The sequence below is a fragment of the Macaca fascicularis genome, chromosome X (genome assembly GCF_037993035.2).
Source record: "Macaca fascicularis isolate 582-1 chromosome X, T2T-MFA8v1.1".
Taxonomy (NCBI): Eukaryota; Metazoa; Chordata; class Mammalia; order Primates; family Cercopithecidae; genus Macaca; species Macaca fascicularis.
In genome coordinates this window covers 140,840,539-140,867,333 of record NC_088395.1, presented here as the reverse complement: position 1 = coordinate 140,867,333, position 26,795 = coordinate 140,840,539, and the positions used below count along the sequence as shown (strand labels likewise).

Here is a 26,795-nt window from a genome sequence, read left to right as displayed (position 1 = left end):
GCATAGGGAAAATGGCAGGGAAGAGAGGAAGATAACACCGAGTTGTATGAAGAGGATTCTGCTGACCTGGGCTCCAGCTCTGTAGTGCTGGTCTTGGCCATTCTCTTGACATGTGCTATCTTCCCCATCTGCACCCCCAACTCTATGTCTGACAACTGATGTTAAAATGTCTCTTCTGGCCAGGTATGGTGGCTCATGCCTGTAATCCCAGCACTGTGAAAGGCTAAGGGGGGCGGGGGATCACTTGAGGTCAGGAGCTCGAGACCAGCCTGGCCAACATGGTGAAACCTGGTATCTACTAAAAATACAAAAAATTAGCTGGGCGTCCTGGCTTGCACCTGTAGTCCCAGTTACCCGGGAGGCTGAGGTGGGAAAATCGCTTGAACCTGGGAGGCAGAGGTTGCTGTGAGCCAAGATGATACCACTGCACTCCAGCCTGGGCGACAGAGTGGGACTCTGTCTCAAAAAAACAAAAAAGTCTCTTCTTCAGGGAGGCTTTGCTAGATCCCAAGAATAGGTTAGATCCTTCTGTTATGCACTCTTTATTATAACACTTGCATATAACCCTTGTATCATTTATCGCAAATGTAATTACACATTTTTGAGATCAATTATCTAATACTAAGTAATGATGTGTGAGTTTATCTATTTACTTCCTGTCTCCCATTTGGGACTGTAAACTCCATTAATGTAGAAACCCTGTGTTAGTTCCCTTTTTTATATTCCCAGCACCTAACACAGTACTGGTCCAAAGAAGGTGCTCAGTACATATATGTTGGATGAATGAAGCCAGGTAACAAGACTCTGATTGACTTAAACATAGTTACTCAAAATCATGTTAAGGAAAAATAAATTTTATTTATTTTTTTTTATTTATTTTTAATATGGAGACTCGCTGTGTCGCCCAGGCTGGAGTGCAGTGGCGCGATCTTGGCTCACTGCAACTTCCACCTCCTGGGTTAAAGCAATTCTCCTGCCTCAGCCTCCCAAGTAGCTGGGACTACAGGCACGTGCCACCACGCCAGGCTAATTTTTTGTAGTTTTTGGTACAGATGGGGTTTCACCATATTAGCCAGGATGGTCTTGATCTCCTGACCTCATGATCCGCCCATCTCGGCCTCCCAAAGTGCTGGGATTACAGGTGTGAGCCACCACGCCCGGCTCATTTGTATTTATTTTCTCTCTTACAAAAGAGGAAAAAACTCCCTATCTCACATTGGATAAGACTGAATAGCTACAGGGATGCCCTGGAATGAAAAGTACTGTTTGACTACATGGACTAATGATAGGAAAGCAATGGTTTCCTAACCTTTGAGTCTGGAGGTCCACTGTACTTTTTTTTTTTTTTTTTTTGAGACAGAGTCTTCCTCTGTCACCCAGGCTAGAGTGCAGTGGCGCGATCTCAGCTCACTAAAACCTCTGCCTCCCAGGTTCAAGCGATTCTCCTGCCTCAGCCTCCCAAGTAGCTGGGAGTACAGGCATACCCCACCACGCCTGGCTAATTTTTGTATTTTTAGTAAAGATGGGGTTTTGCCATGTTGGCCAGGCTGGTCTCGAACTCCTGACCTCAAGTGATCCACCCACCTTGACCTCCCAAAGTGCTGGGATTACAGGCATGAGCCACTGTGCCTGGCTCCATTGTACGTTCTTTGAGGTACAGAATCCCAAGCCCGGAATCTTCTGCACATGAAAATGTAGACATCAGTACTCATGTATCCATCATTGGAGGGGTTTCTTTCCACCCACCAAATATCCCTTGAAATCATCCAGTAGAGCCCAGGGGTTGATGGAACCATTGGCTGCCCAAGCTAAAAATTATGATTTCCATCCCCTATACTTATTTTCCCCAAGAGAACAAGCGAATTAGGCAAGCACAAAGGATTTGAGAGGAGGCTGCACTTTAGACTTTGACTTTAGGACCCTAATATTCTTCCTCAGGCTTCTCCAGGTTTCCCATTTCCTGTCACTCAGATTGGAGCCCTCCCTGCCAGCCAGTTAGGAAACAGAGATTCCACCAGTGGGAGAAACTGGAGGGGTGGGAGGAACATGCTCAAAGTCGGAACATTTCAGGGACAAGTCCAACCTGTTTAGCCTCTCACATATAAGCTTGCCTTTTCTTCTCAATATACCATGATTTAGTGCCAGGCCACCTAGGTTCCCCGCACCTCCTCCACCCAGTCCCTTCAGGGAAACAGGGTCCTTTCTGGCTGAGTTCCACGTTCAATATCCAGTGCTCTCCTCATAGCCACCTGACACCGGAGCTGTTGCTCAACCCCTCCCTCGATCAGATGCCCTGTGTTGCTTGAATTCATTTTTCTCCCTGGGCCCCTAAGTCAGTCACATTTTTCCCCAGCTGCTCTTCTGCTCTCTGCTACTCTTGATTGAATTCATCCCTTCTCTCAAATGTCTCCTTCTCACTTCCTCCAGCTTGTGTTTTCTCCATCCTTAAGTATTCTCCAGGCTCCTCTCTCTCCTGGCCAATGGTGCTCTGGTGAGATCATTTTCTTCACAGCACCCTCACCCCACATCCATCCTGGGCCTGCTCCCCAGCTGTAGATGCGGTCATTTATTCACCAGCATTTTGCAATAACTAAACAACCACAGGTTCCTGTGGGTTCCCCACACAAGGAGGGACTAACTCCAGCATACACAGAACAGAAAAGAGGGTTCTACAGGAGGCAGAGGTTTCAGTGAGCCGAGATCGCACCACTGCACTCCAGCCTGGGCAACAGAGCAAGACTCTGTCTCACAATAAATAAATAAATAAATAAATAAATAAATAAATAAATAAAGGGTTCTAGAAAAAAAGGGGTGCAAGATTCAGATATTACCGAGTTTGAAGATGAGAGTATTTTTCAGCAAAACAGCTAGAAAATCGATAGCTTTCCCCCTAAAGAGGGGGTAAGCTAATCAAATCATAGTTAAAGATAATCTATTCAAGGGTGTTTTTATATCACTTTTCTATATGCATCCTCTTTGTATATAAACCTTCTTCAAAATGCTCTGAGAAAGAATACAAGTACCAGAACCTTATAAATTGGGCTTTTCTAGGGTCAATCACATTTTTTAAGTGGGGGTAAAACTGTACCAGTTCATAAAAATAAGAAATATCCTGACAGTTGTTTTATTCTGCATGAAACGTGCCCTTTTTTTGTAGTTTGGAGGTTACGAAGGGAGGCAACAGAACAACATTGATTTTAATCCCTGTCCCCTCCCCTCGCTGCCTGCCTCATTAAAAGCTAGTGGGTCTTACGAACAACCTGAAGATGCCTGCGAGCCACGGCAGAGGCCACCATGAATAGCACTTGAATGAAGTGAGAGAAAAAGGAAAATTGGGAAGCATCTTACTGGTGCCATCTCCCCCACTTACCATTTTCTGTGATGTACCTGGGCCCTCTCTTCATGAAGTTATTCTGGAGAACTGAGGTATTTAAAGGGCTACGCCTACCTAGAGCAATCAACATCTTAACAGGATCCACAAGTGGAGGCTTTTTTTTTTTTTTTTTTTTTTTTTTTTTTTTTTTTTTTTTGAAGCAGAGTCTCACTCTGTCACCCAGGCTGGAGTGCAGTGGCACAATCATAGCTGACTGCAGCCTCGAACTCCCAGGCTCAAGTGATCCTCCCAGCTCGGCCTCCCAAGTAGCTGGGATTATACGTGCCAACAACCGTGACCGGCTATTTTTTTAGTTTTGTTTTTTTTTTTTCTGTAAAGACAGGGGTCTCATTTTGTTGCCCAAGCTGGTCTCAAACTCGTGGCCTCTAGTGATCCAACCTTCCTCCTCGACTTCACAAAGTGCTGGCATTACAGGCCCCAGCCACCGCACCCAGCCCACAAAGGGAGCCTTAAAGAAATGTCTGGCTTCTGTGGGGAGAGAACCAGCTGTGGAGTGAGCTCAGCTTGACCTTGACTCCTGGTCACTTACTAGGATGTGACCTGCGTGAGCAAGTCACCCAAAGTCTCTAGGCTGCAGTTTCCTCCTCTCTCACATGGGAATAATAACAGCCTGTACCTCAGAACACTGTGAAGCCTACATGAAGCAAGGCTCACAAAGCCCTATGTGCAGTGCCTGGCATGTTGTTAGTACTCCCTAAATGTGAATGAGGGCTGGGCGCGGTGGCTCATGCCTGTAATCCCAGCACTTTGGGAGGCTAAGGCGGGCAGATCACTCAAGGTCAGGAGTTCGAGACCAACCTGGCTAACACGACGAAACCCCGTCTCTACCAAAACAAACAAACAAAAAACCACAAAAATTAGCTGGGCGTGGTAGTGCACACTGTAGTCCCAGCTACTTGGGAGGCTGAGGCAGGAGAATCGCCTGAGCCTGGGAAGCAAAGGCTGCAGTGAGCCAAGATCATGCCATTGCACTCCAGCCTGGGTGACAGAGCGAGGCTCCATCTCAAAAAAAAAAAAAAAAGAAAGAAAGAAAGAAAGAAAGAAAGAAAGAAAAGAAAGAAAAGAAAGAAAGAAAGAAAGAAAAGAAAAGAAAGAAAAGAAAGAAAGAAAGAGAAAGAAAGAAAGAAAGAAAGAAAGAAAGAAAGAAAGAAAGAAAGAAAGAAAGAAAGAAAGAAAGAAAATGTTAGCGAGGAGAAGGAAGAGGAGGAGAGGGAGAAGGCGGCAAGATGACCTTGGAGTTCCCTGGAAAGAAGGGGCCTAGCTGCCCTCTGCGTCCTTCCCCTACCACTCTTCCTTTCACAGCCTAATCCAAAGGTGGCTTCACAGCCCCTCAGGTTTAACAGCTGAGACTTTGTTTCCAAACCCACAGGTGTGCTGTAGTGAGCACCTGGGTGGAATGTTGCTCTCTCCTTCCTGCAATTACCAAATCGCTTTAAGGGGAATGCTGTACTTTTTTTTTTTTCCAAGTGAAGTCTGTGCTTGTATTTGCTCACAGTGAATTTTAAAATTGAGGAGATGATGAGCTTGTTTACTAAATAAATATGTGTGTTTGGATCCATTTGCCGTCTCCTCCCTCCAGATGCCCTCTCCCCCTCCCCTCGCTGTGGGCTTCAAAAGCAGGGCAGGCGGTGGGGTAGGAAAATGCAAATTGTTGGTCTTCTTGGACCCAAAAATTATTTACAGAGCACAGGATTTACAGTCAGGAAGAATTTTTTTTCACAGAAATGGGCAAATCCTAGATGCTCTCTATGTATACAGACCTCCTTTCCAACAGTTATGAAAGGACATTTTACATTTCAAATGAGAGCCCTGTTGGCGGTACATTCTCAAATGCTAAGTTCCATCAAAACATCATGGAGAGGGGAAGGAGGGCACATGGCAATGGGCACCTTTGGGTCCTGACTTCTCCCCGGTAATGCTGTGACTCAGGAAGTAGGCAGGGGTCCTTCTTTTCACCCCTAGTTCCCTCCCCCAACTCCTTGTACATCTGATGTCAAAGCATAAGCTGGTAACCTATACTGAGGGGGAGAATTCAACCCAGGGGCAGCTCAACTTGAACAGTTCTGTCCACAAGTCCAACTTTAAATTCTAACCCCCCCTAGAAATAGTCCCGTTCCTGCAGCTGCTCTCTACCAGCTGCCTAACCAGCTGCCTTTGGGCCAAAATTACCCCCACCTCAGAGTCCCCATCTCAGAACATCATAAACATACTCCCTGGGGCTCATTCATTAACCCATGAGCTGGAGTTGCCTACTTTGGAAGTCAGCTGTGGTCTTCACTATTTTTTTTTTAACTTAAACAATAATGAGCAACTCACAGATATCCCTCACTCTCAGCACATGTGGAATGAGATTTTAAAAAGCTTGCTAAGTCAGACCCCAGAACCAACTCAAGGCAGAGATGATGTGAATGTGGAACTAATCAAGAAGTTACATGTGTTAGCAAGATCTGGCTTAATGGTTCTCTTTAAAAAAAAAAAAAAATATATATATATATATATATATATATATGTATATATGAGACAGAGTCTCACTCTGTCGCCCAGGCTGGAGTGCAGTGGCACAATCTCAGCTCACTGCAACCTCCACCTCCTGGGTTCAAGCGATTCTCTTGCCTTAGCCTCCCAAGTAACTGGGACTACAGGTGCCTGCCACCACGCCCGGCTTTTTTTTTTTTTTTTTTTTTTTTCTGTTGTATTTTTAGTGAAGACAGGGTTTCACCGTGTTAGCCAGAATGGTCTCGATCTCCTGACCTCGTGATCCACCCACCTTGGCCTCCCAAAGTGCTGGGATTAAAGTCGTGAGCCACCGCGCCCGGCCTAAAATACTTTTTAAATTTTAAGTGGCGTCACGAAAGGTGGAATCCTTGCCCTGTTTTTCTGATTCCTTGTTGTTTTTATTTAGGGAGAAAGACATTCTGCCTGTTTATGTGTCAGTTGCAGAATTTGTGGGTAACAGGAGATCGGGTGTGAAATTGAGGCTAGGAGCTCACAGGGAGCAAGAGATAAAGAATCCAGGATTCAAGATTCAAATCGCTGTTGCTTCTGTGGTGAGAGCTTGTCACACAGGCAATTCATTGTGGATTAATTTTCCAGTGATGTAGTAACAAAATCAGCACATCAAATAAAATATTTAACACCCAGGAAAAGCCAAATGCATATTCTGCATGTGTGTCGTTAAGCGGTATTTTTATGGAAGGAAATCTAATTTGAAACAAATGTTGGAACAGAAGTTGAGCTTGTGAAGGGCACTGAGAAACCCTCACACATAAGGTTTTAAAATGTTGCCCAGAAAAAGCGTAATCCTCAGTGTCAGTCCCTTGGATGGTCAGTGTGCACGTTCAGTGCTCGTGTTTATCCACCTGTGTGCACAGGTGTCTTCACTCACTTGCAAATCCTTCACATCAAAACCTGGTAGTCATATTGCTTACATGTGTTAAATGGAAAATGGAAGTGCACTGGTGGGTCCTGTTGTCTAGCACCCTACTGCTTGGTCTCAGGACAAGAAGGGAATCTCAGAATGATGGGTGTGGTTATATCTGGATATCCCTTGCTGGGCTGCCTGAGATCAGCATTTCTGTCCACAGCTAAGAATTCAAGTGCTCTAAACCCAAAGTGGCGAGCCCCCAAGCTTCTATCTGGATCTCTTGAAGGGAGCGTGTAGGGTGTTGTATGTGATCTGTGCAAAAGGAAGGAGCGAATTGGAGTTATTGAGTGAACCCATAGCCAGGGGAGGCCCCTGTACAGACAGATGTCATGGAGGCATAGTCAGGAAAAGTTTGCCATGACTTGGGTTTCTTTCTCTCCCTGCCCAGATGCCTGCCTGCAGCCTTTTTTTTTTTTTTTTTTTTTTTTTTTTTTTTTTTTTCATTCACTTGTACATACATTCCTCAAGTATTTACCGAACACCTATTTCAGGCATGGGCCTGGGTTAGCCAGGGCAGCAGTATACAGAAGTCGTTTGTTTTCTCCTCTCCCTCTCAATGGGTCTTCTTTCCTTCTCTCTCTCCCCATAATTCAGTGGTAACAGGGGTGGATGGAGGAATATCCAAAACTCGTCTCTGTAGGAGACATCTGCGCCAGGAATTTCCAGCAACCCCTGAGGAGAGTGGCAGATTGATGGGACTCTAGTTGGGACTAACCAGGAGGTGGAGGGAGGTGGGAGTGGAAAGAGACCTGCAGCCAGGCTGTCTGCCTGAGCCTATTCTATAGCTCCCATTGATTGGACACTTGCTCTGTGCCAGGCCCTGTACGTGCAGTTTTTCAGATCTCATTCACTCCTCCAATCCCATTGAGGTTGCTATTATAACTGTCCGTATTTTATGAGGAAACTGAGGCCAGGGAAGGGAAGGGACTTACCCAAGGTCACACAGCTAGGAAGTGACAGAGTCTCAATTCAAACTTAGGTCTGTATATCTCCAATTCCTTGGGCATTAAAAAAAAAAAAAAAAGCTAGGCGTAGTGGCTTACGCCTGTGATCCTATGCTTTGGGAGGTTGAGGTAGAAACATCGCTTGTGGCCAGGAGTTTGAGTCCAGCCTGGGCAACATACTAAGACCCTGTCTCTACAAAAAATTTAAAAAAAAAAACAAAACAAGAAAACCCTCCTTATCATTACATCAAAAGTCCAGACATTTTGAAAAGAGAGAGCTTAGGAGCTCTCATGAACTCTGTTTCCATGTGTGGTTTAGTCTAATTTCTATATTCAACAATAATAATTTTAATAATAACACTTATTGAGCACTTGCATGACAGGAGCTATACTAAACAGTTTTACACTCATGGTATCATTTAATAATCATAACGACCCTATGTAGTGTTATCGTTATTATTATCCTCATTTACAAATGATGAAAGCAATGCTTAAAAAGTAATTCCCAAAGTTAGCACTGTCTTATTCCAAATCTCTCTTGGTACATCAAAGGCACTCAACTACTAGACTATCCTGCCTGAAACCCTCCAGGACCTCATTGTTTCCAAACTTCTTTCCCTAGACTTTCTTCCCACCATTTTTTCTGTCCTTATAAGTCTGTCCAAATATATTGCACTCATTTCTGTCCCATGAGTGAACTAAGTCATTGTCTCCTCCATAACCTTGCCTTTTCTCCTCACCCAAATCACTTCTTATCCCCAATATCCAATTAGGCATATCTGGAAGTTCCAAGGATGTGTCCATATAGGGAAATCAGAACAAGAATACTAGTAACACCAAGTTTTCAGTCACCCTTCTAGGTTCATAGAATCTTAACAAGACAGCGAAACCATAAGCCCTTGTACTTAAAAATAATTGATGCTGCTTAAAACTTGGTATTTATTGTATTTTATCTTATTTTATTTACAAACACTATGGTGACTTTAAAACTTAGTTTAAAAAAATAATACTCCTCGAAGTCTATAATCTCCCACATACAAAATCTCTAAAGGAGAGGCTTAAAAGAGAAGTACTCCTCCCAGAAAATCAGACTATTTTATAAATAATGATAAGGTGGCCCTTTTGAAAGTATTGCTTATTTAGAGGCTGGGGATTTAAACTTAGATCACTAGTGAGGGTGTGTTCCAATTACCATAGCCCTAGATAAACATGACCTTCTTTAATCAGCTCTTTGTCCCCTAGTTTCTTAGCAGAACCGCCAATGAGCCAGGGCAGCTGCCATTTTGTGACAGTTTCTTTTTCCATTTTCCAAGGAAGCAAAGAATAAGGAATGCCTCCCTTCCCTCCCCATTCCCTGTTTGGAGTCATGCCCTCTGAGAACTTATTCTATTTCAGCTTCTACCTCTATGCAGTCAGAAAAATGATTCCGAACAACCCATAGAATGAGCACCTGCTTCAGTTATTGTCCCAATGTGAACATGCTAATCCCTGGGTTTAGGCGAGGTTTGCCTTCCACACAGAATGGTCAGGCCCTTCTAATAGGCCAGCACTTCTGGTTTTAATACCCCAGTCTTGATTTCTAACAGGTGGGTGCCACAGTTGTTCAGCTCTTACTATGAGCCAGTTCATAGCTCGAACAATATAGGATTCTTCATAAAGAGTCTGAGAAACTGGGCCAGGCTCGGTGGCTCACCCCTGTAATCCCAGCACTTTGGGAGGCCGAGGCGGGTGCATCACTTGAGGTCAGGAGTTTGAGACCAGCCTGGCCAACATGGCAAAACCCCATCTTTACTAAAAATACAAAAATTAGCCAGGCGTGGTGGCAGGCGCCTGTAATCCCAGCTACTCGGGGGGCCGAGGCAGGAGAATCACTTGAACCCAGGAAGTGGAGCTTGCAGCGAGCCAAGATCCCACCACTGTACTCCAGCCTGGGCGACAGAGTGAGATTCTGTCTCAAAAAAGAAAAAAAAAAAAAAAGTCTGAGAAACTGCCAGATGGTATTATTGGGGGGAAATAAACTCAGTTCCTTTCTTCAGCAACCCAAGCTACTGGATTTAATCAGAAATGAAGGGTGCTTTCACCCTGCTGCTTTCTTCAAACTCCGTAAGTGCCCCTCGCCCTTTTTCAGTTTTTACAAAGTAAAATGTTTGTAAAAACCCAACTTATGTCAGGGAACTAGGGCTGCCTAGCTCTGGTTGTTTCCAACATGGCACTAATGAGACATTGCCCACTGACTCAGTCATTCGACTGTCTGTACTCTTTGCCTCCCTCCCATCCAAGCCCTGACATCCAAGTCTGGAGTGTCACAAACATTCAGGCTTGGCAAGAGAAGCCCATTCTTTTTAAAGACATGATGAAATCAGAAAGACATACAATCCCTGTCCTCAGAGTGGAATCAGGAATATGTGATTCTCCACTTCCATAACAAATGCAAGAGTTTGAGAATGTGTGGTACCCTTTTTCCATTCAGGAAGATTTATTGGGTGAGTCTACAGGCCATTCTTCTTAGTTTGGGGTTGCCATATCTGGTGGCTTTGTACAGAAGCCATACACATTTCCCGCGTCAAAACAGATTGAGAAGGCCTGAATATACAGTGTGTCTCGAGGTTCATTGTGTTCTGGGTATGCACGCAGCCCATGGAATAAATGTGTTACATTGAAATAAGGAATGGCTGTGTGCTGTCAAGAAGTCTAAAATATAGAGAGTGATAAAATAGAAACAGTGGTCCAGAATTATCTACTCTAAATGCCCTTTAATTTCTGTCTCCCATTTATTGCCTCTATTTTTCTCAATTTCCCCTGCTTGAAAAGCTATTAACTTCCCCACCTCCCCACAACCCTAGACTCTGATACCCATAAACAACCATTGCCACTCTTAGGTCCTCTGTTGTGAACACCTTCACTGTGTTTGCTTTCTTGGCACTGGCATAGACTAGACAGAGAACTATAGAAGCTTCTCATCCTGGCTTTGCCGCTTATGACCTTTGTGTCTTTAGTGAATTTCCTAACCTTTCTTATCATCAATTCTTCTTCCATAAAAGGAAGCTAATAATAATACCACACAGAGTTGCTATGCGGGTTAAGTGAGATACTGCACGTACAGCCCTTAACACAGTAACACAGTGTCTCAACAAATACCCATTTCCCTCCTTCCTGTTTTCCTTCCTTTCTTCCTTCTGTGGGAATCTCAGCTGTTACAGTTAAGCAGCTGCCTATGATGAAAGGTTTTGTCTAGTGGGTGGACTCAGTTTCTGTCTTTGTTCTCATCACTTAGGTGTAAAAAGAAAGCTTTAAAAAGTAGGATTATTTTTGAGAGTGTATAGAAAAGTTGTTGCTCTTTGTATAAGACAAAATATCCAAGTTTCAAAAATCCTAGTGGCCTGCCTACCTTAAACCTCTTTGTGTTCTTCTACTCCCAAGGGTGCTCCAATTGGCAGAAGGTAGCCACGTAGGAAATTAAACAGCCCATCTATGTCTATTTATACCCAGCATAAATGCAGTGCGATCAATTTTAGAACTGGTGGCTTGGCCTGAGAAATAGCTATGTTTGGTGGAAGCAGAAGCAGGGCAGGTTCATAAAGAAGTGCACAGAGCTCTTGGAATACAGGAATTATCTGCTCTCCTTGGATGTGGGTGTCCTCCTAGGGACGAGCATCTGCCCTCACTGTCCTAAGTTCTAGAGGCCTCAGCTTTCCGGGAAAGCACAAACCACCTGCTCAGCTGGGGTCTCTCTGGGTCTGCCCTCTCCAGCCTGTGACACAAGTCTTGTGTGAAAGCCTGAGAACACTCCATTCTTCCTCTTGTTATTTTCAAGAAAGTTTTGTCCCTGTCTCTCACTGCCACCCACCATCTTAGAGCTTCTCTCAGCTTCCCCGAGTCATGCATGGGAAATTGCTCCCATAGCCCCTCTATGCTTTGGTTTGCTTGGTTTGAAAGTTGATTCTGTCCCCTCTCCTAAAAACTCAGCCATCAGACACTGAAGCAGAATCACCCAAGTGTTTTAGAGCCATAGTCCAGAAGCCAAGCCACCTCAGGACTTTCCTTTTCTTTCACGGTGATTAAATTCATTATAATGTCTGGCCATTTTTCTCTGAGTTGTAGGGCCGAGAAGCCAGGCAGGCTGGTGGAAAGGCCTGAGGCCCCGATTGACTTATCCAACCTTGACCTTGATCTTGGCCAAGGCTCTCTGCCCTTCTGGGACCCCCGTTACCACAGTTTTAACATGCGATGCCTGTCTTTGGGGCCCTTACAGAAGAGCTGCAAGGATCAAGAGGGATAAAAGGAGGGATAAAATGATTTCATTTTATCTCAAGAGAGATAACAGGAGGGAGTTATCTATTGGGGTGGGACTGGGGAATCTCTAGACAAAAGATATCCAGATTAAAGCAAAAGTGCCGTATTTTGAGATTTGTTGCCATATGTAACCCATACATGTTTAAACAAGCATTTTAGAACCCCTGGTTTCTGTAATCACTTAAGACATTGCAAAGAAGCATAAATAAATATTTTTAAAGTCATCACTACTACTACTTTCTAGGTGAAATAGAAAGTATTTCTACTTTTGAACATTTTCCCTATAACTGTGATAGGACCTCCATAGACTGCAGTTCCAAGGATCAGAGCCCCAACCTTTTTAATTCGGTGCAAGAAATTTGCTTTAATTTGGATATCTTTTGTCTAGAGATTTCCCCAGCACCATCCCAGTAGATAACTCCCTCCTGTTATCTCTCTTGATCAGCTCTCCTGTAAGTCCCCCAAAAACAGGCATCACATGAACCCCCAGTTCAGGCTTTCACAGTCCATGCTGCTTAGAAAGACCATTTCCTCAAAAAAAAGTAGCCAAGCGTGGTTACACGTGCCTGTGATCCCAGCTACTCAGGAGGCTGAGGCGTGAGGATCGTTTGCGCCCAGGAGATGAGGCTGCAGTAAACTATGATTACACGACTACACTCCAGCCTGGGCAAAGAGCAAGCCCCTATCTCAAAACACACACACACACACACACACACACACACACACACACACACACAAAACAAACAAACAAACAAAAAGACAGAAGAAAGACCATTTCCACTGCCCCACCCCCAGGCTTCAGGGCTGGGCAGTAAGCTCCATTCTAAGGGTTTTTTTTCTTAATGGCTAATACTTAGAATCATTCTGAGTATTTTCCTCTATATCATGACCTGCCCTCCCTTCTCCCCTTCCACCTTCTCCTTGTAATTTCCACCAATACACAGTCACATGCAGTCACAACAAAAACCTGGCTGAGAGGTCAAGTCCCTGTTAGAAAGTGTTATATAATCTTCTGTATGTCAGGATTGGAGGCTGTGGGCATCGATGACATTGTAAGACTTTAAAGAGAAGACCTACATAAATAACCTCTGCATGTGTACATGATGTATGTATGTGTGTGGGTTCCCATGCATGCATGTGTTATTATCGCTCCACTACACACACACACACACACACACACGCATGCACACACAAGGCATTCTGTGATAGAACCTTAAAGACCATCTTTTTTTTTTTTTTTTTGTGAAGTCCCTCTCTCTCTGTGTTGCCCAGGCTGGAGTGCAGTGGCGCGATCTCAGCTCACTGCAACCTCTGCCCCTCTCCGGTTCAAACAATTCTCCCGCCTCAGCCTTCCGAGTAGCTGGGACTACAGACAGGCGCCACCATGCCCAGTTAATTTTTGTATTTTTAGTGGAGACGGAGCTTCACCATGTTGGCCAGGCTAGTCTTGAGCTCCTGACCTCAGGTGATCTGCCCGCCTTGGCATCTCAAAGTGCTGAGATTACAGGCGTGAGCCACCACACCCGGCCAAAGACCATCTACTCTAGCCTCTGATATAGGACAGGATCTCCCTCTCCAGTCACCCCAACAAGTGGCCAGCCAGCCTCTAACTGAATGCCTACAGGGAACAAAGAGATCTTAGTTTCACTCCAGGTTTCCCCATCCATTTTTGGACAACTTTTTTACTGGGAACGTCTCCCTTAATACTACAGTGCAATTCTAGTTCAGTTTCTCCTGTAGGCATCAAATGTCAGCACCAACACCACTTTTAACTGGCCCCTTTCTTTCTAAGTTTTTGTCTCTATTCCTTGTTGCCTCATCATATTTCTAATTCTAAACGGAATTTAAGATTGTAACAAAACACGGAGTCAGAACATTAATAATTGCAGGCTCCTATCTCAGAAAGGAGGCACGTGTGTCTGTTCCATTTGTTAGGAAGATATAATTGTTAGTTTGCTAGGGCTGCTGTACATAAACTGGGCGACTTAAAACAACAAAAAATGTATTGTCTCACAGCTCTGGGGGCCGGAAGTTCAAAATCAAGGTGTCGGCGGGGCCATATCGTGTGACCGCTCTAGAGAAGCCTCTTCTAGTTCTGGTATTTGCCCACAATCCTTGACGTTCCTGGGGTTGTAGGCGCATCACTGGAGTGATGCACATGGCCGCCTTCTTCCTACATGTCTCACATTGTCTTACCTCTGTGTGTGTCTGTCTCTGTGTCCACATTTTCCCCTTTTGTAAAGACATAAGTCATATTGGATTGGAGCCCACCATAATGATTTCATTTTATCTTGATTACCTCTGTAAAGAGCATATTTCCAAATAAAGTCACATTCTGATGTACCAGGGGTTCAGACTTCAATATATCTTTTTGGGAGGACACATTTTTTTTTTTTTTTTTTTGAGACAGAGTCTCACTCTGTTGACCAGGCTGGAGTGCAGTGGCATGATCTTGTCATACTGCAACCTCTGCCTCCTGGGTACAAGCAATTCTTCTGCCTCAGCCTTCTGAGTAGCTGGGACAACAGGCACGTGCCACCACGTCTGGCTAATTTTTGTATTTTTAGTAGAGACGGGGTTTCCCCATATTGGCCAAGCTGGTCTCGAACTCCTGACCTTGTGATCCACCCACCTCGGCTTCCCAAAATGCTGGGATTACAGGCATGAGCCACTGCACCCAGCCCGGAGGACACAATTTTTTTTTTTTTTTTTTTTTTTTGAGACGGAGTCTCGCTCTGTCGCCCAGGCTGGAGTGCAGTGGCCGGATCTCAGCTCACTGCAAGCTCCGCCTCCCGGGTTCACGCCATTCTCCTGCCTCAGCCTCCCGAGTAGCTGGGACTACAGTCGCCCGCCACCTCGCCCGGCTAGTTTTTTGTATTTTTTAGTAGACACGGGGTTTCACCGTGTTAGCCAGGATGGTCTCGATCTCCTGACTTCGTGATCCACCCGTCTCAGCCCCTCAAAGTGCTGGGATTACAGGCTTGAGCCACCGCGCCCGGCCCACAATTTTATACATATATATGTATATATAATTAGCTATATAGAATATATAGATATATAGATATAGAATAGATATAGATATATAGAGAATATGTATATCTATATATAGAATATTAGATGGCCGGGCACGGTGGCTCACGCCTGTAATCCCATCACTTTGGGGGGGGCGAGGCGGGCGGATCACGAGGTCAGGAGATCAAGACCACGGTGAAACTCCGTCTCTACTAAAAATGCAAAAAATTAGCTGGGCATGGTGGCGGGCGCCTGTGGTCCCAGCTACTCGGGAGGCTGAGGCCGGAGAATGGCGTGAACCCGTGAGGCGGAGCTTGCAGTGAGCTGAGATCCGGCCACTGCACTCCAGCCTGGGCAACAGAGTGAGACTCTGTCTCAAAATAAAATAAAATAAAATAAAATAAAAAGAATGTTAGATATATAGATATAGAATACATAGATAGGTATTCCTAAACATTTGTAGTCCAGTGATGTAAGTTCAAGTCTTAGTCCTAGAGAAAAATTTCAGAAAGAAAGTCCTTCATTCTTTATTAAGGGAAGATAGATTACCAGTGGGGGGAAACTTCCTTTTTGTTGTTAATAATTATATTAATATATGTATTTATTATTAGATATAATAGATTAGACGTTTATATTTATTTTTAACATTATATATGGTGTATTTTAAAATATTATATATTATAATATGCAAATGATGAACACAACTTTAACCAATTGCTTTTTTTTAACCAAGTAATTAATTGCAGGAAAAAGGCACCAAACCAACACCCTGTTCTTCTTGTTCTTTTTTTTTTTTTTTTTTTGAGACAGAGTCTTGCTCACTGTCTCGGCGCCATCTCGGCTCACTGCAACCTCCGCCTCCTGGGTTCAAGTGATTCTTCTGCCTCAGCCTCCCAAGTAGCTGGGACTACAGGCAAGTGCCACCATGCCTGGCTGATTTTTTGTATTTTTAGTAGAGACGGGGTTTCACCGTGTTAGCCGGGGTTTCACTGTGTTAGCCAGGATGATCTCAATCTCCTGACCTCATGATCCACCCACCTTGGCCTCCCAAAGTGCTGGGATTACAGGCGTGAGCCACTGCGCCCGGCCCAATACCCCGTTCTTGCTTTTTTTTTTTTTTTTTGAGACGGAGTCTCGCTCTGCCACCCAGGCTGGAGTGCAGTGGCACAATCTCGGCTCACTGCAAGCTCCGCCTCCTGGGTTCATGCTGTTCTCCTGCCTCATACTCCCAAGTAGCTGGGACTACAGGTGCCCACCACCACGCCTGACTAATTTTTTGTATTTTTAGTAGAGACGGGGTTTCACTGTGTTAGCCAGGATGGTCTTGATCTCCTGACCTCGTGATCTGCTCGCCTCAGTCTCCCAAAGTGCTGGGATTACAGGCATAAGCCACCACCTGGACTCTTTTTTTTTTTTTTTTTCTTTTTTGAGACAGGGTCTCACTCTGGGCTCAAGCAATCCTCCTGCCTCAGCCTCCCAAGTAGCTGGGACTACAGATGCGCACCACCACATTCAGCTAATTAAAAAATATATATATTTTAAATATTGCTAGGATAAGGAACTATGACATCCAAAGTCAAATCTTTGTTATATAAAAAGTCCAGATCAGAGAAGTGTATAGTGATATTTACCAGTACAATACTCTATCATATGTGGAGATGGGGTCAACTGCAAAGCACTTTTGGGAACATTCAGGCTTAGGGACACTCAAACAGACCTGAAGTTGGCCTGGATCTCTCTTTTAGTCGAGTTGGCAGAGTGAAAAGCCCAGCCCAGATGGAGCCAAGGGTCAAGTTGGTGCAGTGGAGAATTCATCCATCTTGCCTCTGATTTTCCCGGAACCTCTAGCGTTTTCTGATTTCTGTGTCTGTGCATGGAATTGGGAGTGGATGTGTAGGTCTGCTCTCAGGAGGAACAGATATCCAGCCTGTGGTTTAGGTTCCTTTTTCTAGCTAAGGGAATCCTTGGACAACTCCAGGGGCTAATTCCATTTGCCCGGGTAAACCTGGGGGCTCTACCAAGCCCCTTCGAGGCACCCCACCATTCTTCAGTACCTTGTGGACCTGAGGCTTCCGCTTCTGATTATGCTGTCTCTCAATTGCCTGGACTTGGTCTAGATACGGCTTGAAAATTTCTTCTTCCCTCCCATGTAAAGGCCAGACTAGGGGAGAGTTCCACTTCGTCTTCTTTCCAGAGGATGACTTATCACAGGGATGGAGGAAAAGGGGTACAAAGAGTGCTGGCTCCACTTGGGGTCACTGACTAAGAGCTAATTGGGTACCGTTGGGTGGGACAGACATAGAGCCCTTGGCATCAGTGAGCCTAGAAGGTAAGCAGGTGTGCAAGTGGACAGGCCAGGACCCTTGTTAGGACTCTGTACTCTCTAACTATTATAGAAAGACTCTACTGCTACCCCAGGCCTTCAACTGGGAGACTGGAGAAGGAGTAGGGGAAGGGGTTAGCCAATAACCAGATTCAGGCCCTTAGGGGCTGGACAAGGAGGCAAAGGGGCAGGTGGTGATTTCTGGTGGTCATTCATTAATTTCTTCCTTCTTTCATTTAAAAAATATTTACTGAGTACTTACCGTGTACCAGATACTATAGTAGACCAAGATTCCATTTTTAAAGGAATTTACGGTACAATAACCAAGGAATGGGGAGAAATAGTAGGAATCAGGGCAATAGTAAGAAACAGATTTGGGGATTTTCTTCTCCTCAGTATGTGTGTGTCCGTCTGTCTGTCCATCACTGTGTGTGTGTGTGTGTGTGTGTGTGTGTGTGTGTGTGTGAGAGAGAGAGAGAGAGAGAGAGAGAGCACAAGAGCAAGAGAGAGAGAGAGAAAATTTCTCTTCCTACAATGTCCTCATCACAGAGCAATGCATCTTTACCTACTCTGATATGTACACATGCCTCCCAAATTGTAGGCTCGCTAACAATGACCAACAGCCTTCCTATCAAAGGAACCTTTTCTAAAACCTTTTCTACCTCTCAGGAGCCAAACGATGGTGAATGGCCTCAGTCAGGGCATTATACACATGCACCAAGTGACCACATTCTGGGTGGGGCATACACAAGGTAGCTTTGGGTTTTGGAAAGATGCATTCTGGTCAAGTCAGTGAAAAATCAGCCAAGTAGCCTATAAAGTCAACTGTGGTTTATTTTGGACTTAGGCCACACCTAAGGGGCCATATGCGTGCACCTCACTTTAAGAAAACCTGTACTCAAAAATCCCAGTTTTGAAAGGGAGACGGGAATGTGCCTGACCATTTTTGGAAGCCATCTAGAGCCCTCATTTATTGACACAGGTGTATCAAAGAGGTGGTGAAGCCCTTGAAGGAACATCTGATTCAATCCTCTGCCTTCTGATGATTTCAGATCACCTCAGGCAAATGGGCCTTTATCTGGTTTTGGCAGACTCCCAGAGACTACTAATGGGTTAAAAATGTGGCCGTGGCTGCCGTGGAGTTGAGAGGTCTGCACAGACACAAACCTACCTTGTCTTTTAAAATGAGAAGGGACTCTGGGGCTTTGTGGCAAAGGGTGTAGTTTGCTGAAAAAAATCAAACTCAAATAAATTGTTAAAACATAAACTGAATTAGGAGCATACATTTGGGATGTCCCTCACACTTCATGGAAATTATGAAATACATCTCTTTGTTCAAGTTTAAAATTCAACCAACTCAGCTTCTCTGCACAAAAGGGGAGGAGTTCCCATGACCTGATCTTTGCAATTTCCTCTAAAGTATGGCTTTCTATATTTATTTAGGAATATTTATGTTCAGTCAGGGCATGGTTTACCCTTGTTGTGTAGCCTTATTATAGTTTGATTTCACATTAGACTACTCACCTTTTAGTAACCAAATTTGCGACCCAGCGGAAATTTCTCTCTTACAAGGAGCTTGGATTCTTATTTATTTCGCAACCTTTATTTGTGTATGAGATGAACCATGACATTTAAACTATGCTTGATAGCTTAACAGATTATAAGAACAAAACCAGATGGCCCAAACAAAAATAATGCTTTGATTGCTTTAAAATTCAATGTCAAAAATTAAAAACAGCTTTCCAAAAGCCTTGACTTTTTTTCCCCTGAGATAACTTCGAATCATATATGTGGACATATACTTTCCCCCCAAATTCGAAATATATAAAACATTTTAACAATGGTTATTTGGGGGTTGAGAAGGGTGTTTCCTTCTTTTTTCTTTTCGACAGTACCCAATTTTTCTGCAGTTACTTTTAGAATCAGAAATAAATTTTTAATGACTGCTTTTTAGTTTAATTTTAATGAAGCCTTTTTAGGGTTCGGTCAAGGTGTTTTTCTCAGCCGAGAAAATGGACATTGTTAAGTATTAGCAGTTCATAATTCTTCTTCCACACAAAATGATGAATAATGTGCGGTTACTTTAACACTGTGCTTCATGAGGTTGGAAAACTGAACCAGTCTCAGCGTCTTTAAAATTAATGTAAATTCTACAAAAGCAGTTATTTAATTTTCTAACTCACTTTAATGTACTTTCAACATCATTAGTATTAATCACAATTGTCACTTTCTTTGAGAGCAGTGAACCAACTAATTCCTTAAAACTGGGCTTTAAAAAGAACCTCCATTTTAAAAGGCTCTCAAACCTTGAGATAGTTTGCAGGGCACAGTCAGAATTTGACTGCTTGAATGTTTAAACTCAAGCGCCCACAAAGTGTTACGATTCCTTTTTTTCCGTTCTTGTCCTGTAAAAGAATCTTTAATCTGACTCAGATTCATTTTTCTTTAAATCAGCTGCAAGAGAGTGAACAAACTTTGCTGCAAATCAAAGCCCTGACAGTTACATTTCCCTGAGATAATTGCATGCTGCTTTGGAGTTTCCTTTTCCCTGCTGTTTCCTTTTGTTTTGACAACAAGTTTCTGGGAAAACAATATACAAATGATAACTATGCTGTCACGAGTATACTGAATTTTAAAAATAAATAACTGTCGACCCAAAAAGCTTCCAGGAGCCTATGGAGTGAATTCTTTTTCCAAACCGTTCCAAAACCAGATGTGGAAATGTTTAGCTAATTCCCTTTCCCATTCTTCATGCAAAGAGTTCATACGTGTCTCTAACGACATCAGAGGAGATGGGGAGACAAAAAATCCTGTCTGCTTTCAAAGCGATTTCTCTTACACTTCTCAATTCACTCTCTAACATCACATAACTAATTTGGACTTCAGCTTTTGTCTCTTTTTAAAAGGATTTTTTGGGGGTCCTGAGATTAAAAATGCTCTGTGCTTAGACCAATATTCAATCTCTTTATTATAAAACATTAAAAAATAGAGCTCATGGTAAGAACATTTAAAATCTACCCTCTTAGCCATTTTGAAATATACAGTACATTATTATTAGCTGAAGTCACCATGCTGTGCAATAGATCACTAGAACTTATTCCTCCTGTCTAACTGCAACTTTTTACTTTTTGACCAGTATCTCCCCTTACCCCTTCCACTCCACTCTCTACTTCTTAAAGTAAGTCAATGGACGTGTTAACCAGCTTGATCTAAAATAATCATTCCACAATGTATGCATAGATCATTGTTACATGTATACAAAGAACACTGTATCCCATAAATGTATACAATTTTTATTTGTCAGTTTAAAAACAGCACAACTGCTTAACTTTATAAGCAGCATTTTCAGCATAAAAAATTTAATGATGGGGAGTTAAGTGGTAGCTCTTCTTCCTCTTTCCTTTTTTTGTTTGGGCCAATCCATTCTCTTCCTGTCTATAAGAAGAAAAGGGCTGTCTTGGTTTCACAAGTACTATGAGATCTCAGTCTGGCTTTGCTAATCAGATTGTACCACTGTCAGTGACTGATATAGATAGCTCTTAAACATAAACACTGGCATTTTTCTGAACTTAATTAAAAGAGCATATGTGTTTATGGGGGAAGAAAGGAAATACAGTTTATATTCCCAAAATGAAACATTTTATGATTTTTTAATGTAGAGAATTTATTAAGGCTTATTAGGGAGTTCTTGAAAAAAGGGGAAAGAGGAAAACTCTGTTGAAGGAGCCAGTGGGAAATGTATATGCATAAACTCCATTTACAAAAAAACAGAAAGCTACTTGTATTCTGTGGCTTCAAGGAAAGCAAACATTTTGCATCCAGGTGTTATTAGAAGCTCTGGGTTTGCCTGACCTCTCTATAGCTCAGTTCAGGACGCTGTGTACCAACAGCTGAGCCCTACTTGGCTATACAAATGCATCTAAGCTCATTGCTTTGGGCATGTTGCAGGACTAATTTGCAATCGAGTTAAAATGGGGCCACAGTAATACAGACCCTGAGACTGCTTTTTTTTCTCAGCCCAGAGGACTCCCCAAGAAGCTGGACAGTAGTCCCAAAATGAGTGGACCCTTCTTTGCATTTATTTCTTCCCCAGTCCCCAACTCCACGTCAGCTCTAAAGAGTTCTAAAGACTTTAAATAGAATTCTGCCCACAGCTCCTGGGATACTGTGCATGGCCCGCATGATGGCTAAAAATACCTTCAGTTGGGCACCCCCACACAGCCCTGTCTTCTGGTATCTCCTTCCCATCTCTAGCCCCTCAGCCTTCTTTTTCCTCTGCCCGCAATAACTAGAGCCCACTTTCTCCCTCCCTTGTTTGGGATCCCATTCTTCCAGTACATCTCAGCAAGGTGTCAGAAAAGTCAGCTGATGAATTCACACTGTGTTGTGAATGACTTATAACCATCCCCAAGCCGGGTGTGGTGGCTCACGCCTGTAATCCCAGCACTTTGGGAGGCCAAGGCAGGCGGATCACCTGAGGTCAGGAGTTCGAGACCAGCCTGGCCAACATGGTGAAACCCTGTCTCTACCAAAAATACAAAAATTAGCAGGGCATGGTGGTGGGTGCCTGTAGTCCCAGCTACTCGAGAGACTGAAGCAGGAGAATCGTTTGAACCCGGGAGGCAGAGGTTGCAGTGAGCTGAGGTCGTGCCACTGCACTCCAGCCTGGACCACAGAGCGAGACTCCATCTCAAAAAATAATAATAATAATAACCATCCCCCAACACACACACACACACACACACACACACACACACACACACACACACACACACAACTCTACCCTTCACTAGGAATTGCAGGTAGCAGGAGAAGGGAGGCTGCCCCGCTTTGAGGATCTGTTCTCAGCAAGGAGTAAGTCCCAAAGTGTGCCAATGAGCTAGGTTTCTAACTAGCCAATGAGCTTTTCTAGCTCATTTGCAAGCTCATTAGAAAGTACATTCTGCTTTCCCCCTAATCTCCTTTCTCTCCCCTTAGAGATGAGCAACCTTAAACTTGGGTCTCAGTGACCTCCTCTTTAAGCTTTATCTGAGCTCAAGGGTATGCTGTCACACGCCTAGTCATCTTCATTTATTTCTCCTATCACATGGTGAGCTGTTCTTGGCTTTACGAAAATCAGAGGAAACGGATTCTGCCGTGTTCACATTTGGAGACTTGTACTAAATGAACCCCTAAACTCAATGACGTTATTGAACCCCTTCCTTTGAGACTGACTCAGTGCAACATAATACAAGAAGTGAATGTGTGGGGGTGGGAAGTGAGGTAGTCTAAAATGATTGCTTGAGGGACAACAGTCTCATTTCTCAGAAATTCTAGACATTTTATAATTATATTTGGATTATTTTTGGGGAGGGAGGAGAAGGAGTACAGGAAAGATGCTTGAGGGAGGGGGAGGAAATGGATGGCTTAGCTCTCTGGAAAAGAGTAGCCTTAAACTTGGGTGTTAATTTTGGGGTTGAACAAAAATAGTTGTTTCCTTGGCCTAGTCCAGAACTACTTAAGGAGGAGGTTTTCATTCAGGGCAATTAGGCCCAGGTTGTGGGATGATGTTAAAGAAAGAAGGAAAGAAGGAAAGAGAGAGAAAAAGAGAGAGGCAGGAAGGGAAAGAAAACCCACCTAAAGCACATTTAGGACAAGGTGGTCTTCTATAGACCAAGACAGTAGTGCAGTAGTGATGGAGTGATTACCTCAGCTTCCAAAAGACGCCTCAGCAAATGTTATGCAGTATTCCAGAGCAGGTGGTTTCTTTACTTAACTGTTGAGTCATCTAGGACCAGCTCACATCAGAATTTACTTACTTGTGTTGTTATTGTTGTTTCCTTTTTGTTTGTTTTGGGGTTTTTTGGTGCAGGGGAGAGAAAGGGGGTAGGTTTTTGTTTGTTTCCTGCTGCTGCTTCTACTTTTGCTTTGTGAAAAACAAACCCCAAAAAAGTTGTCCCAGGAGAGACATTTCAGAGGGAACAAAGAGGAAAGGAAGGAGCCTGGCAGACGTGTGGGGCTTCTCTTTTACACCCCCAACACCCCTAAGAGAATAAGGAATCATTAATGGCAGAGTGAAAGACAGTGAGGCCAATCTGTGCCAATCAGAAACAAAACATTTCATCCAGGCCAGTGCATTTTTCTAGTGGGCTCCTGTGCCATGGTTTCCATTAAACAATGCAGCAAATTCGTCACTATCAAGGGAAGAGAAAGAGCTGCATTTTTGCAACTGGGGAAAAAGGAGAGAAATGTCTTGGGACATTTTTTGGCCCATTGCTATGCACACAGTAGGCATTCAACAAACATGAGTCAAAGAATGAATTTGTGCAGGGGTTACTTATCTCAGCAGGGAACAAAAGTGAATCCCTATATGCATGTACATTTCCTTCCAAACTTTAGGCGCTTTACTATGTGATTTATGTCATTTTCACTTGTAAAATGAAAGTTGAGTTGGAAAACATTGGATGATGTTGCTCTTGCTTTCTTCTTTCTTCATCTGTTACCTCCTTCTGACAGCATGTTTTAGATACTTATTCCTAGCACTGCTTTTTCTCCTCACTGGTCTGCCTGCCACTCTTTGAGAGCTAGAAGCAATAGGACTAGGAAGTGGCCACAGAGCTTTCTATTGAAAAAGAAAACATAAAAAGCTAGAGAAAATAAAAGAATGTAAAGCAAAGATTTAAGGAGATATCTTGTCAATCAATGTGTAAACTACAAACTCAATCCTCCTTCTCTCCCTTCCTCCCTCCCTCCCTCTCTTTCTTTCTTTCCTTTCTTCCTTTTTTTTTTTTTTTGAGACAGAGTCTGTCTCTGTTGCCCAGGCTGGAGTGCAGTGGCACAGTCTTGGCTCACTATAGCCTCAACCTCCCAGGCTCAGGCAATCCTCCCACCTCAGCCTCCTGAGTAGCTCAGACTATAGGCGTGTACTACCATGCTCAGTTAGTATTGTTTTATAGAGACAGGCTCTCACTATGTTGCCTGGGCTGCTCTTGAACTCCTGGGCTCAAGCAGTCCTCCCACCCCGGCTTCCTAGAGTGCAGGGATTACAGGCATAAGTCGCCACAACCTGGTCCCTTTCTTTAATATAAGATGTTTACAGTAGTTTTCATGTGTAATATGCATTGAAAAATGTAAAATTCAAAACCAGCATGTTTTTATGTTTCCGCAATTTCAGTATTTTACAAGGTGTCCCAAAGAATTTATCAGGGACTCTATTGGTCATAATGACTTATGATGCCACTGCCAGTTTATGAAGCATTCGTATGATCATTTTAAGTAAGGCACTCAGCAAAATTTCAATATTTGGTTGATAAGAATAAACCACAATTCCTTCATAGGTTTTTATTTGATCAAATTTGTTGTAACAACAACAAAAAAGCAATAGGGAAGGGTTCATTAGTATGGTCTATGAGAGGACATTGAGTCCCCTAAAGAGGCAAGTATTGCCATCTTGAATTAAACTCTATCTCCTATCTCTTTATTCAGTGTTTGACACAAAAACTGTTCTGTTTTGGGTTAGTCTTGACGTTAAACACAAAAGGATGCCAGTCCTGATCAGTGTAAACTGTTGTTCTACATATTAGGGATATGTATTTTATACTAGAACAGCATGGGAAAGTCACTTTAAAAAGCCATTGTAATCATCCATAAACACGTGAGTTCCAACAATGAAATTAAAGTTCAGTTCTCTCTCGAATGAGTGTTTTCCTCTTCTTAATGCTTTAGGAACAGCCTTTTGCTTAAAAAATATATCACGTTTGAACTTTCAATAGAAAATAAGATGACTTGCCTCTTGTGTTTTTGTGTGCTCTAGAAATCCTCACTGGACGGCTTCCTGTTTCCTGTGGTTCATTATCTGATTGGCTGCAGGGATGAAAGTTTTTAAGTTCATAGGAGTGATGATCCTCCTCACCTCTGCGTTTTCCGCCTGTTCAGGACAAAGTCCAATGACTGTGCTGTGCTCCATAGACTGGTTCATGGTCACAGTGCACCCCTTCATGCTAAACAACGATGTGTGTGTACACTTTCATGAGCTACACTTGGGCCTGGGTTGTCCCCCAAACCATGTTCAGCCACACGCCTATCAGTTCACCTACCGTGTTACTGAATGTGGCATCAGGGTCAAAGCTGTCTCTCAGGACATGGTTATCTACAGCACTGAAATACACTACACTTCTAAGGGCACGCCATCTAAGTTTGTGATCCCAGTGTCATGTGCTGCACCCCTAAAGTCCCCATGGCTCACCAAGCCCTGCTCCATGACAGTAGCCAGCCAGAGCAGGGCCATAGCCCAGAAGGATGAGAAATGCTACGAGGTATTCAGCTTGTCACAGTCCAGCCAAAGGCCCAATTGCGACTGTCCACCTTGTGTCTTCAATGAAGAAGAACATACCCAGGACCCTTGTCACCAAGCAGGGGCTCAGGAGGCCCAACCTCTGCAGCCATCTCACTTTCTCGATATTTCTGAGGATTGGTCTCTTTACGCAGATGATATGATTGGGTCCATGTGATCCTCAGGTTTGGGGTCTCCTGAAGATGCTATTTCTAGACTTAGTATATAGTGTACAAATATCTGACAAATAAGTGCCCTTGTGGCCCTCATGTGAGCACTTTTGAGAAAGAGCAACCTATAGCAACTTCATGAATTAAGCCTTTTTCTATATTTTTATATTCATGTGTAAACAAAAATAAATAAAATTCTGATCGCATAAAAATATGTTGGGCATTTTTATTTAATAAACACATATCTCATTTTCAGTATGGGCCAGGCATTTTTCTAAGTGGTTTGCAAACATTGGTGCGTGGTCCCTTCTCTCTAGGATGACTTCCCTCTCCGTCAAGTTCCTCTAAGAAAGCCTTCCGCAATTGACCCTCTGTCTATATCCCCATTTCCCTTACACTCTGCACCACTAACTTAGTACTCAGCCACATCGTTTCTTAGTTCAATCTACAACTGTGTCACTTTTTATCCACAAAAAGCATAGGTTGCACTGGTGAATTATAAACTATCAATGGTTCTAAGAAGCACTCACGTCACTACCCACCAGCTGGATGGTAAATTCCTGATGCCAAGAGCCAGAGCTTATGCTTTAGCCACAGACTGAGAGTGCTTTGAAAGGAGTTTTTCTCCCCCAACACCTATGATCAGAAAATTTTTGCTCAAGTTTGGCTATTAGCTTTCTCAAAGGGGTAAGAGAGAAAGGGGAGGAGGAAGAGAGACAGGGAGGAGTAAGAGTAAGTGAATTGTTCAACAGAAATTTATTATTGAGGCCAGGAGTGGTGGCTCATGCCTGTAATCCCAGCATTCTGGGAGGCCAAGGCAGGTGGATCACCTGAGGTCAGGAGTTCACGACGAGCCTGGCTAACATGGTAAAACCCCATCTCTACTAAAAATATGAAAATTAGCTGGGAGTGGTGGCCGGCACC

The 26,795-nt window shown here is 43.5% G+C and overlaps 1 protein-coding gene across 3 annotated transcripts in view; it reads left to right on the top strand.

The window, feature by feature from the left end:
• The window catches only part of PLAC1 (placenta enriched 1), a 198,513-nt gene extending 172,430 nt beyond the window's left edge, over positions 1 to 26,083 (top strand). For all 3 annotated transcript variants that reach the window (XM_065538815.1, XM_065538816.2, XM_015444323.4), the window contains exon 3: positions 25,183 to 26,083. In XM_065538815.1, coding sequence (XP_065394887.1) covers positions 25,241 to 25,879 — 639 coding nt within the window. In that variant the 5' untranslated portion in view covers positions 25,183 to 25,240 and the 3' untranslated portion in view covers positions 25,880 to 26,083. The remainder of the gene's footprint in view (positions 1 to 25,182) is intronic.
• Positions 26,084 to 26,795: the final 712 nt, after the last annotated feature.